The following is a 14,308-nucleotide window of genomic DNA, read 5'->3' as shown; positions in this document are numbered from 1 at the left end:
GGTGAAGTTGTCCAATAATAGGAATGTACCATATCTGCTTTCTTTTTGTCAACTTCTCATCTAAACTACTATATTTGGACTCTCTCTTTTTAAAAAAAAACTATTTATACCTTTGTTTCTCACATTGTGTTGCATTTTCTAGAATTAGGGAAGGTGAACTAGTTTATAAAGTTTTTAATGCAGAAATGAGAAAAGTAGGTTTGTAAGGATTAGCTTTTGTTCCTGTATCAACTACTTGACTAAACTTAGGGTTTTGTGTTTTATTTTTCTGAGCATTAGTTAAGTCTTTGAGCATTATTTTTGCAGTTCTAGAATAAGCTTATTCTCATATAGACTTCTAAGATTCCATCACCCTCAACTATAAATTAAACCTACTCAGTAAAATAAATAAATCCGAGAAGGAAATGGCAACCCACTCCAGTACTCTTGCCTGGAAAATCCATGGACGGAGGAGCCTGGTAGGCTACTGTACATGGGGTCGTGAAGAGTTGGACACGACTTCACTTTCACTTTCCACTTTCATGCATTGGAGAAGGAAAGGCAACCTACTCCAGCGTTCTTGCAAGTTGCAACTAAGCTTTTAAGTTCATGTTCTTAGGTGGATTGCTTCTGTATGTCTGATCATAGCATTGTACATCACCATGAGAAACATATCCTCTTTTGAAAATGTAAAGGAAAAAAAGTCTCATTTTTAATACCTGTATTATGAAGCATTGATTGAGTTGAAAGTATATACTCTTCATATTCACATTGAACATCTAACATAAAATATGGGATTTTAAGTTTGTGAAGCTAAAACTCAGTTTTAAATCCAAGGATTTTTATTTTTAGGTTCTTGCAAGTTATATAAATCCTGCAAGTGGTGCTGTAAATGGAGAAGCTCAGTCATCTCACGAGAGCAGAGGACAGAACAGTAATGCCCTTCCTTCTGTACTTCTAGAGCTTCTCAGTCAGTCCTGCCTCATCCCTGCCATGTCATCTTACCTACGAAATGATTCAGGTAAATCACGTTGTAACTGGTCTTTTACAGTATCTTAGTGGATGAGTACTTTTGTTTGCTTATTTATCATTGTCATCTGTAATTGAAAATGATAGGGTAAATGGTAACAGCTTCGTGACAATACTGTGATCCAAACGTGGTTAACTGAAATTCTGTGTGTTTTTAATGTTTTTCTTAAACATTAGAATTGCAGACCATAGTTTTTTGAAGAAAGGCAGACAGATAAACTATACAAGTTTGTAGATACTTGACAATGAGTATTAGTTTTTACAAGTTCAATTATGAAAGTACCTTAGGTAGATACTTTGCAGTATTCAATTGATGATCAACTGAAATTGCTTTTTTATTTCTTTGGTTGTGGTTCCTCCAGAAATGTATCCTTTTCTTAAGTAGAATAGAAAGTTTATGTATTATGTAGACTCTCAGTGACATATAGGTATTGCCAAGAAAAATAAGCAGTTGGCATCTCCTTATTTTAACCAAAATGTATGTTTATTCACTTTTTTAAACTATCTGCTCTTCTTCTTGTATTTGCTTTTATTCATATTCTTAGTCATGAAAATAGACACACATTCAGTTAGATTATTAAGGAAGAATAGGTAAGGAAAGCAATGGGAATGAATCTTACAGTCTGTTTTGATGCTTGGTGGCAGTTTAAATGCGATTAGATGGATGGAAAAGTTTGAGAAGGGATTACTGCCGCTATTCTTCACCTTCAAAAAATTATTGTGCTTCCAAACACACTATTTCTGGGACTTCCCTGGCAGTCCAGTGGTTAAACCCTGCACATCCCAATGCGAAGAGTATGGGTTCGATCCCTGGTAGGGGAACTAAGATCCTACAAAGCTCCTGGTGCAGCAAAAATTAAAAAACAAACACCATTTCCCAGCCTACCTCAACTTCTTATAAAAATGTTGGTGTTATATTGAATTGGTGTTTTTAGATTGAGCTGTTTGATACATTAGATTTGTCTCTTGAAAAAATAGATATCAAATGTACAATATATTTTTTGGCATTTTACATTCGGCACTGTAAACACTTAAGTACTTCATATCGGTGCCAAAATTTAATAGTAAATCATTTAGGAAAACTGAACAGAGTAAGATAAGGTTTCTCTTTGTCTCCTTCCACATTGTTAAAATATTAATCCTTTCACTTTCAAACTGTATGACCTCTCAGAAATTTTTAATTTTGTCTTGTTCTGAAATTCAGTCTTTCTGTAACACTGGGCTTTAATCTTTATGGTTTAGAGTCAAAAGAGAAATCTGGTATTACTTTTATTGTTTAAAATAATCTATTCAAGTAGGTGTACTTACTGGTAAGTGTGTATTTTAATAAATAAGCTTTGATTCTGGTAAATATATGGAATTATAGTGAATTAAATACTCTGTCTTGTAACTATTTTAGAAATTTAATGTTTGACTTTCCTTTGTGATTATTTTCCCAGAGTAAAGAAATTTAGATATATGCTTGAATCTGGTACTATGTCCAGTGGTATAATTTTAATTGATAGATTTATACTTGAATGTGGTTGCAAAAATAATTTTGAAATTAGATTTTAAGATAAATATAAAATAATGAACTAAGTAAAGTATGTCATCAGATAATTGTCAGAACACCTCTTAAATTATGTTTTTAGTAATCAAAGAACATTTTTTGCAGTTGGGATATATTCTGATCCATCAGTTCAGTTCCGTTGCTGAGTCCTGTCCGACTCTTTGCAACTCCACGGACTGCAGCACACCAGGCTTCCTTGTCCATTACCAACTCCCAGAGCTTACTCAAACTCATGTCCATCGAGTCAGTGATGCCATACAACCATCTAATCCTCTGTCGTCCCCTTTTCCTCCCACCTTCCCACCTTTCCCAGCCTCAAGGTCTTTTCCAATGAGTCAGTTCTTTGCATCAGGTGGCCAAAGGATTGGAGGTGCAGCTTCAGCATTGATTTCTTTTAGGATGGACTGGTTGGTTCTCCTTGCAGTCCAAGGGACTCTCAAAAATATTCTCCAACACCACAGTTCAAAAGCATCACTTCTTTGGCGCTCAGCTTTCTTTATAGTCCAACTCTTACATCCATACATGACTACTGGAAAAACCATAGCTTTGACTAGACGGACCTTTGTTGGCAAAGTAATATCTCTGCTTTTTAATATTCTGTCTAGGTTGATCTTACATTTTCTTCTAAGGAGGAAGCATCTTATAATTTCATGGCTGTAGTCACCATCTACAGTGATTTTGGCGCCCTCCCAAAATAAAGTCTGTCACTGTTTCCATTGTTGCCCCATCTATTTGCCATGAAGTGATTGGACTGGATGCCATGATCTTAGTTTTCTGAATGTTGAGTTTTAAGCCAGCTTTTTCACGGTCCTCTTTCACTTTCATCAAGAGGCTCTTTAGTTCTTCACTTTCTGCCATAAGGGTGGTGTCATCTGCATATCTGAGGTTACTGATATTTCACCCTGCAATCTTGATTCCAGCTTGTGCTTCATCTAGCCCAGCATTTCTCATGATGTACTCTGCATGTAAGTTCAGTAAGCAGGGTAACAGTATGCAGCCTTTATGTACTCCTTTCCTGATTTGGAACCAGTCTGTTGTTCCACATCCAGTTCTAACTGTTGCTTCTTGACCTGCATACAGATTTCTCAGGAGGCAGGTCAGATGGTCTGGTATTCCCATCTCTAAAAATTTTCCACAGTTTGTTGTGGTCCACGCAATCAAATGCTTTGGCGTAGTCAATAAAGCAGAAGTAGATGTTTTTCTGGAACTCTCTTGCTTTTTTGATGATCCAGTGGACGTTGGCAATTTGATCTCTGGTTCCTCTGCCTTTTGTAAATCCAGCTTGAATATCTGGAAGTTCTTGGTTCCTGTATTATTGAACCCTGGCTTGGAGAATTTTGAGCATTACTTTGCTAGCCTATGAGATGAGTGCAATTGTTCCGTAGTTTGAACATTCTGATCCGTAGTTTTGACAAGCAAGGTATATTTAAGTATGCCCATTTATAATATTCTAAATAAGAATTATTTATTTCAGGGAAATATAGCTTCACTGCTTATGTAAATTACCAATTTTGGTTAAAATATTAATTTTTAAAGTGACATTTTAGTATCTAAACAAATAAACTTCTTGGAAGTTAGTAAAATTTTTATTTTATAAAATTAGTCTAAAGTCCATTTTCCAATTTTGTCATTGGTCTGTAGAATATTATTTTTGACCATTTGGAGATTTGGGATAAGGAAGAGTATCCAATATAGGATCTTTTTTTGTCTTTCATGATATGATGACATTTTATAGACTATTTTATAGCGTATCCAGAAAGTTGTTTTTTAAGTGTGAGAGCAGTGCTAATAACTTTGTGTAAGGCATTGTATTCAAGAAATGGCTTATGTTGCTGTCATATAGTATACAAAAACACAAACCTAATGTAATAGGCTCTTTCGAGAGCCACACTGAACTATAGTTAGCCCTTGGAGATTGCTTCCAGGACCCTCCACGAAACCCAAAACCCTTCTGCTTTATTCTGTGAATGTTTGATGTATTCTTATCAACCTTATCAGTTCACTCTGGCAGGTGACATACCACTTTTCAAATGATCTAAGATTTTTATTTTCTCTTCAAAACATAGCACTTTATGTTCCCTCTTAGCCTTTGAGATGTTGCTTTGACTACTTAATTGCTTTTTAGGAGCCCCCTTTCCCCTCCACCAAAGAAACAAAAGGGTGCTCAAAACACAGGAAGTGAATGAGGGAGAGGCTAACAATGCTCAGTACCAACCTTGTGCTGGTCAACTATATGTAACAGATTTAATAACTTTTTAAGTCGAATTTGTGCAGATTTTATCTTCAAAGAACTTAATTCAAAAAGCTGAATCTATAAAATAGTTGTTAGAAAAATTATAAAAGTAAATTTGAAGCCACAGCTTAGTAGGTAACTGAAACAAAAAGTGATTTATATCTTTGTATTAGACTCTTTTATCTCTGGTATCATTTTTTAAAAGAATGATAAAAGCCTCTAAACAGAGAAAGTGCTTATTTTTATGAGATTTTTTTTACTAGATAGGAAGATCCTCATATGAAATATGTGTTCATTTTAGTTTCTCCTCCCCACATTCTGACTTCCTTTTGTTGTAGACATGTTATTTTGAAAATTGCTTGTAAACTATGATACACAAGGACCATTTTTCCTCCAGCTGCTGTTATGCATGCTTTTGAGTAAGCCGTCAGTTACCCCACTGGCCACTAGATGGCGGTCTCGTTTCATTGCCAGGAATTGAGCTCAGCTCAGCTCAGTTCAGTCGCTCAGTCCTGTCTGTCTGTGACCCCATGGACTGCAGCACGCCAGGCTTCCCTGTCCATCATCAACTCCGGAGCTTACTCAAATTCATGTCCATTGAGTCGGTGATGCCATCCAACCGTTTCATCCTCTGTCATCCCCTTCTCCCGCCTTCAATCATTCCCAGCATCAGAGTCTTTTTCAAATGAGTCAGTTCTTTGCATCAGGTGGCTAAAGGATTGGAGTTTCAGCTTCACCATCAGTCCTTCCAGTGACTATTCAGGACTGATTTCCTACTGGTTAGATCTCCTTGCAATTCAAGGGACTCTCAAGAGTCTTCTCCAACACCACAATTCAAAAGCATCAGTTCTTCAGCGCTCTGCTTTCTTTATAGTCCAACTCACATCCTTACATGACTACTGGAAAACCAAAGCTTTGACGAGACAGACCTTTGTTGACAAAGTAATGTCTCTGCTTTTTAATATGCTGTCTAGGTTGATCATAGGTTTTCTTCCAAGGAACAAGTGTCTTTTAATTTCATGGCTGCGGTCACCATGTGGTGATTTTGGAGCCCCCCAAAAATAAAGTCTGTCACTGTTTCCATTGTTTCTCCATCTGTGTGCCGTGAAGTGATGGGACCAGATGCCATGATCTTTGTTTTCTGGATGTTGAGCTTTAAGCCAGCTTTTTCACTCTCCTCTTTCACTTCCATCAAGAAGCTCTTTAGTTCTGTTCTTCAGTTTCTGCCATAAGGGTGGTGCCATCTGCATACTTGAGGTTATTGATATTTCTCCCTGTGATCTTGATTCCAGCTTGTGCTTCATCCAATCCAACATTTCTCATAATGTATTTTGCGTATAAGTTAAATAAATACTTTACAGTGTGAAAATGAGAAATAGCAGGTGAAATGTTAGAGTCCCTCACCCTCATCTTTCTCATTCCCATTTTGGAAAATGAGATGTTCCTGTTTTTAGAAAACAGCACCACTGATCACATTAAATCACTTGCTACTAATATAGTAGAACATAGTAGAATATAGTAGAACATTCCAGGAATGTTATCAAGTGTTACAAAATCTTTGCCTTTTTTGTGCTTATTTCTTAATGTCATAAGAGGAATGGGCAAATGAAATCAAGAGAAATGTATTCAGTTGCCCAAGTGTAAGTGTTTAGCCGTAGTATGGCCATTATTACTAAACTCACAAATTTTCAAAGTTTAAAAATGTTGTAAATAGATTTTATCAGTATGAAACAGAAAAATGCGTAGACCTGACGTGTTAGAGGAAGGTCAGAATGAGAAGAGGCACAGACCTTTTTAAATTGGGAGGATTATAAAGTATCTGCTTATTTGGCTGGTTCTTTGGCTGAGGCATGGTATGTGCCAGTTTTAAAATTCCATCATTTTCATTTTATTTGTTTGGTAGTTCTGTAACTAGGTGTAATGGGACAAAACCCATTACAGAAGACTTTGTTATACTGTCTGATTTTCCTCACACTGGATTAAAAGTTACTGTATCTTATCTTAGGTTATTTCCTCTAAAATTCAGTATTTAAATTAATTCTATGAGAGAATAAGTTAATTTTGTTGCTATGCAAATGTGTTAAATATGACCACATTCTTTAAATCCAAAAATTATTACTAAGTTTGTTGTATTTTGTTTAGTCCAGCTCTTTTGTGACCCCATGGACTGCAGCCTGCCAGACTCCTGTGTCCATGGGATTTCCCAGGCAAGAATACTAAAAAATTACATAGGAATAAGTCTACAGTTGAAACTGTAACTATTTTTAAGATATATGCATGCTAGTTATGTTACTTGTAGGGATATTGATTGCACGTAGTTATGGAGATCCAACCAGTCCATTCTGAAGGAGATCAACCCTGGGATTTCTTTAGAAGGAATGATGCTAAAGCTGAAACTCCAGTACTTTGGCCACCTCATATGAAGAGTTGACTCATTGGAAAAGACTTTGATGCTGGGAGGGGTTGGGGGCAGGAGAAGAAGCAGACGACAGAGGATGAGATGGCTGGATAGTATCACTGACTCGATGGACGCGAGTCTGAGTGAACTCCAGGAGTTGGTGATGGACAGGGAAGCCTGGCATGCTGCGATTCATGGGGTCACAAAGAGTCGGACATGACTGAGCAACTGAACTGAACTGAACTGGTGGATTAAGTTTTAGTATTCAGTCACTTGAAAGAGTTTTTATTTTACAGAAAAATAATTTAAGGATAACTTAATTAAATATTTGAATAATTTATTTTTAATTCTCACATTAGTTTTTGTGTCTACTCAAATGAACATTGCATAAACAAATGTTACATTCTTAGATTGTTTTGAGGTTTTTATGCTTTAGGTGAGCCTCTTATTTTGCATTTCTGAAGTTGATCAGAGAAATAATACCAGCATATGCTGAAAAACATCAGAAAAAAATAAGTTGTTCTTTTAGGTAGTTAGTATTTATTTTCTATGTGATCTTACTGCTTACCTACTAGTGGATTAATATAAAGCATTTCTTTTGAGATTTTCAATGTAAATCCAAAGGAAGACTGTGATGTTGAAATGTTCAGCATTTATTGATGCTGAATAAAACTTTATTTTCCTATATATTTTGCTATATATTTTTCCCATGTAGAAAAAAATTTCCCTTTCCTGTATTAGGTAGATTATTAGAAACTTAAAGTAAACATAAATGTAAAAGCAATTTGGATGAAAATGATATTGGATATGTGGTTTTAGAAAAATGTCTGCTGCGTCATTGGTTTGTGTCAATTACTGTGTCTTGTGTGTTTTCTGATCCAGAAATAAATCTTTATTGTCCATACAGTCACTGCTGTGCCTGGAGTAAGGCACTTACCCAGGGTGCTGCCCTACGGGCCAGGCACTTGCCGTGGAATGTTATAATTTTCTGGAAATATTCTTTTAAAGGTTATCCTTAAAAACAGTTTTTTTAAGCTGTCTTCTTTCTTGAATGTAACCCATGAAAGAGACTTGTCAGAGTGTGATAAAGATACACACAAAAGCAATTACCAAGAGGTTAAGTGCTATTGCGTCGGTTTGATTCCCAGGTCAGGAAGATATCCTGGAGTAGGGAATGGCAACCCATTCAGTGTTCTTGCCTGGAGAATCCCATGGATAGAGGAGCCTGTCAGGCTATAGTCCGTGTGTCACAAAGAGTTGGACCCAGCTAAGTGACTTTCACTTTCTAAGTACTTTCCCAATAATCCTAACATGGTCAAGACAGATTCTTCTTTTTCTTCTTCCTCTTGTTTCTTTACATCTTTTGTTCTTATTATGACAGGAGTACCTATTTTCTCAGAAAATCTCTTGGTGTAGAGGGAAACAAAAATTGTGAAACAAATCCCCAAGAAAGATATCTTTGAATAGTGAAATAGGAGTATCTTCCTATAGTGAAATAGGAAATAAATTTCTTATACTTGCGTTTGTTGCATAATTTTTCAGTCTGCACTTCTCTTTTACTCAGTTGAAGGTGGCGGAAAATGATAGAAAATAAATGCATTTTAGTCGAACTTCAAAGAATGTTTTATCATTTTAACAGTTGGATAGAATAATAGAAAATATAATTAAAAGGTACATATTAGGTCCCACCATTTATGTGTTCTGGCTCTATATTTAGTAGCTATAAATATATTTTTTAAGTCTTCTATGTATATTTAATGGGATATGCATACCTAATTGATATATTTAACATGACTAGCAGTTTATGTCTAAAATGTATAATCACCACATATTTTAGCCTAAATACTGAAGTTACTAAATGTCTGAGTTATTTTTTAAAGTATAGTTGATGTATAATATATAAATTACAGGTGTATGAAAGAGTGATGCACAAGTTTTAAAGGTTATAGTCTGTTTATAGTTACTATAACATTTGCTATAAATATCTGAATTTAAAAAATAATTAAAAGAGAAGTGTTCGTTGTCCTCCATTGCGTCAGGAATGAAGTATTCTCAGATATCCTACTTTAGTCCACAAAGTGATGAATAACTTCTGTTTACACTCAGAGATAAAGAAGTGACCAAAAAGCTGACAAACTTCCTGATTGAAGGTGGCAAATGTTTTCAGTTCTCTGGAAGGAGTGGGTCTTTTCTATTAGTTGCTGCTGCTACTGCTAAGTCGCGTCAGTTGTGTCCGACTCTGTGCGACCCCATAGACAGCAGCCCACCAGGCTCCCCTGTCCCTGGGATTCTCCAGGCAAGAACACTGGAGTGGGTTGCCATTTCCTTCTCCAATGCATGAAAGTGAAAAGTGAAAGTGAAGTCGCTCAGTCGTGTCCAACTCTTAGCTACCCCATGGACTGCAGCCCACCAGGCTCCTCCATCCATGGGATTCTCCAGGCAAGAACACTGGAGTGGGTTGCCATTTCCTTCCCCAGTGCATGAAAGTAAAAAGTGAAAGGGAAGTCGCTCAGTCGTGTCTGACTCCACAACCCCATAGACTGAAGCAATCCATGGAAAATGTCACTGAAACTTTTTGGTTTGAATTGATAGCTTCTGCCAGTAATAAGCCAAGCAGTAAGTGTTTTCCACTTTTTCTTAGAATTATTTTCGGCTTTTATACGTGCTGAATTGTGTGTTTCATGAAAAAATGACTAATCTCTATGATTGTGTCTTACAAATTTCTTCTCACCAGCCTTTACCCTATTCTGTTTCCTTCCAGCAATTTAAATATCATTTCCCCCCCTGAAATGTTTTTTCATATAAGAAAATGAGAATTTTATTCTTTTACCCAGTACTGGTTATTCCTTTCAAAGCAGAACATTTCTCTAATTGAAATAATTATATAGCAGTGTCACACACCTGTATCTGTAGTTGTTGATGGTAAATTCCAAGGTATATTTCAAGCATTGCATAATTCAGCCAACAGGTACATCTGAGGATCTGAAGGATAGTGAGTTTTTGCTTGGGGGTAAGCAGTAGGTTGAAATATGCACTTGGCACGTGCTGAGTGAAGAAGTTGCTGTAAGCCATTTGCAGGCGTGGCATTGTGTAACAGTGTTGTGGTGCTGCTCTTCTTTGTCAGGCTAGTGACATTTAGTCCTGGAGTAATGATGGCGTGTACTGTGTGAAAGGACACCTCAGGGTTTTCTAATGAAGCTCTGTGTGGCAAAATAGAGAATTATGGAATTCAGGATTGAAACACTTGGTGTATTTTGTACTCATCTGTATTTTATCATTAGAGACTGTTACGTTTATTGACTCCTGTTGTTTGCTGACCACCCAGACATGTTAGTTTAAAAGTGCCTGTCTTAAAAAGAGAGCAAAAATTAGCTCTCCCTTAGTTTTTCAGATTCCCTTTCCTGGAGATATTCAGAAATAAATCTTAAAAGGAAAACATGAATAATGTAAATCAGATACAAATAACCGTTTTTCAGGTTCTAGACATAGCATGGATTGCTGGATGCATTAATATCCAGGTGGAATTTGATATTAAAATTAGAACACTTGTTTAAGTAACTGTTGTCAAGAATGTGGAAATATATAAAAGCTTCATTTTTTAAGCTGAAAATTTGTCATAAGAAATGACATAGTTCTGAAATTTATTTTATGTTCTTTGTAAATCAGGCCCATAAATGTATGTCTCACTTGTCTTTACTATTCTCAATCTCATTATCCACTGCCTGTTACCTTGCTTCCACAGCTTTTGCTTCTATCCCTCCTTGGTATGAAGAGACTATCTCAGCTTTCAGTAGTTTAAGATTCCTACTTGGAATCTACTTAGTTGAATGAAATAAATACCAATACATAAAAGGAAGTATCATGTTTCACTTAATTTACAAGAGCTGTCTTATTTTCTCTGTGGCCGTTTATTTCCAGATTTTACAGTTTTAAAAAATTATCTATATTCATGTTTGTCAGTTTCTTTTCTCTACTGTCTTCTGTATTGAGTTTTAGCATGTAGGCTGTCTTCAGCTTCATTCGGCTAATGGAGAAGTAGCTCATTTTGTGGGATTTTTTTTGTTGTTCTTGATAACTTTATAACCGTTCATTTAAAAAAAACATCAGTGTGTCTTGGATTACTTATATTGTTGTATAATTTTATGTAAAATACTTTAATTTTAGATAGTTTATTTTTAAATTGTTAGACTAATGTTTCAAAAAATTAATCAGTAGACTAAGATTTTTAAAGGAGCTTTGAGTGCAGAAAATTGAGCAGATGGTAAATTTCCTTGCCCCTCCACTCATAGTGTCCTGTTACTTACAATTTGTATTAGCGTGGAGTATATATGTGCTCAGTTGTGTCTGGCTCTTTGTGACCCCATGGACTTGTGGCCCGCCAGACTCCTCTGTCCGTGGATTTTCCCAGCAAGAATACTGGAGTGGGTTGCCATTTCTTTCTCCAGGGCATCTTCCCGACCCAGGGATTGAACCAGCGCCTCCAGCTTTGGCAGGCAGATTCTTTACCACTGAGCCACCTGATAATCTATATTAGTGTTGCACATGGTACTGTTGATGAACAAACAGTGACGTATTTTTCACTGAAGTCAGTATATTAGAGTTTACTCTTCATGTTATACGGTTCTGGGTTTCGACAAATGCCTAGTATTGTGTGCGTCACCATTACAGTATCATACAGTATCATTAGTTTCACTGCCCTAAGAAATTCTGTGTGTTCTATGTATTCATTCCACCCACTCTCTCCCTCTCCCCAGTGAAACCTCTAGTGACCACTGATCGTTTTTCTGGCTCCATAGTCTTCTGTTTTCAGAATGTCATTAGTTGGAACCATGCACTATAAACCTGTTCAGATTGGCTTCTTTTACTAAGCAGTACGTATGCATTTAAGTTTCCTCCATGTCTTTTCTTAATTTTGTAGCTCATTTCTTTTTTTTTGCAGAATAATATTCCATTGTATGGTTAAACAACAGTTTGTTTATCCAGTGACCTTTTGATGAACATCTCGGCAGTTTCCAGTTTGGGGAAGTTACAAACAAAGCGGCTTCAAACCTTCATGTACACATTTTGTTACCGTTTCTGTTCCATTGATCTGTTTGTCTCTGACCAGTACTACATGCTCTTGATTATTGTAGCTTTGTAGTAGGTTTTGAAGTCTGATTCTGTCAGTCCTTCGACTTTGTTCTTCAGTGTTTACTTATTTGATAGACATTTGAGTTGTTTGTACCTTTTGGCTGTTGTGAATAATGCTTTAGTGAACGTAAGTGTACAAGTACTATTTTCGTTCCTCCTTTCAATTGCTTTGGGTTTTTAGGAGTGGAAGTGCTGGTTCACATGGTAATAAGTTATTTCTTTACTTTTTAAAGTTGTTTTTTTACTTTTACAGCGATCTTAGTGCATATAAGATGGCAGATTAACTCATGGTGGTTTTGATTTGCATTTCCCTGATGACTAATGACAGTGTGTTTATTGGCCATTTATATATCATTTTTGGAGAATTACCTGTTCAGATTCTCTGTTCCATAAGTGAGGCCTAGGCAGAAGGAAGCATCTTTCATAGAATATGGGCATGTAAAATAATATAAAATTCATTATAACTTTGCATGTCCACCTGTTTACATAAGTCTAGCCTTTTCATATCTTCACAAATATTAATGTTGTGTTTTATGCCCATCAGTTAACTTTGGTTTGTTTTTTATAACTTTGGATTTTAACTTGAATTTCCTGAAAACTATAGTGTACTATTTTATAGTATAGAGTTATAATAAGAAGTAGCATTAGGACATAAATTTAAAAAGAAGCTTTAAATATAACCAAATATATGGCTCAGTGTTAAAGAATCTGCCTGCCAGTGCAAAAGATACAGGAGTCGCAGGTTCAATCCCTGGGTTGGGAAGATCTCCAGAGAAGGAAATGGCAAGCCACCCTAGTATTCTTGCCTAGAAAATCTCATGGACAGAGGAGCCTAGTGGGCTACACAGTCCATGAGGTCACAAAGAGTTGGACAGGACTGAGTGACTGAGCATACGCACATGCAAATTTGATGTTTAAAGATGGAGAGTAACATTTCAAGTAAGTAAAGAAAGAATGAACAGTTATACTTTTTACACCTGTTCTCTGCATCATTATTGGAAGGTGTGAAATAAGGGCCTACTCCTCCATAACTCTGAACAGCTCAGTTTGTCTTCACATTACCAGAACTAATTTTTTAAGCCATCTCTTTACATACCTTGCCAGACAAAGTCCAGAATTCCTGGATGAGACCTCATCCCTCCCCATATCTAACCCCAGTATACTACTGTGGGCAGTTAGACAATTTCTCCCTCAAGCCGGTACTCCCTAATCCTCCTTCCCTGTTTCAATCTTCCATTTAGCATTCCGTGTACTAAGTAATGTCTAAAAAAATTTTACTCACTTGGTCTTCTCTACCTTGAATGTAAGCTACATGAAGGAAAGGATGTTTGGTTGTATTCTTCACTGCTATATTCCCAGCCTGTCCACCGGATTGTTCAGTAACTGCTATTGGAAAAATGTTGTTAGGTCCTTAACTCACATGATTCACAAAAGGAAATTCCACTTGGGAGGAAGCCAAAAAACCTAACAAAACAGCTTACAAAAGCTTTAAAAGCAATACATGTTCTTAGAGCATGAGATGCATGTAGTTTTAAGAAAAAAATTCATTTGATTTGTAGCTGATAAGTAAAAGCTAGCACTGTCAACTTTCTTTTTTTCCTAACAAGTTGATATATTGAATTTTGCTTTTGATAAACTGTGGCTGTATCATTCTGTTTTACCTAAGATACAATAGTTTCCTTTCAATTTAATTTGAAAAATATATTTCCATGTCATACTAATAAGTGTACTTACTGCCCTAATATATTATTTAGACTGTTTAATTATCTTTATCTGTGATATAACTGAGTAGTTACTTGGGACTTCCCTGGTGATCCAGTGGTTAAGCATCTGCCTTCCAATACAGCGGACACGAGTTCAGTCTGGTTGGGGAGCTAAGATCCCACATGCCATAGGGCCACTAAGCCTGAGCACTGCAGCTAGAGATCGCCAGCACCGCAGCTACTGAGCCTGTGTTCCACAATGGAAGAAGCCCATACAGTGCAAGAGA

At 36.4% G+C, this 14,308-nt stretch overlaps 1 protein-coding gene across 13 annotated transcripts in view; it reads left to right on the top strand.

Moving 5' to 3' along the window:
• Positions 1 to 14,308, top strand: part of BIRC6 (baculoviral IAP repeat containing 6) — a 209,152-nt gene that overhangs the window by 151,220 nt on the left and 43,624 nt on the right. For all 13 annotated transcript variants that reach the window (XR_011255747.1, XM_069583614.1, XM_069583613.1 and 10 more), the window contains one exon: positions 832 to 1,000. Coding sequence is in view for 12 of the 13 variants with exons in the window: in XM_069583614.1 (XP_069439715.1) it covers positions 832 to 1,000 (169 nt within the window). In the remaining variant the exon portion in view is untranslated. The remainder of the gene's footprint in view (positions 1 to 831; positions 1,001 to 14,308) is intronic.

This window comes from Ovis canadensis, chromosome 3 (assembly GCF_042477335.2).
Source record: "Ovis canadensis isolate MfBH-ARS-UI-01 breed Bighorn chromosome 3, ARS-UI_OviCan_v2, whole genome shotgun sequence".
Taxonomy (NCBI): domain Eukaryota; kingdom Metazoa; phylum Chordata; class Mammalia; order Artiodactyla; family Bovidae; genus Ovis; species Ovis canadensis.
Note: the sequence above shows the minus strand (reverse complement) of the source record. Positions and strands in the feature narration are given on the sequence as shown.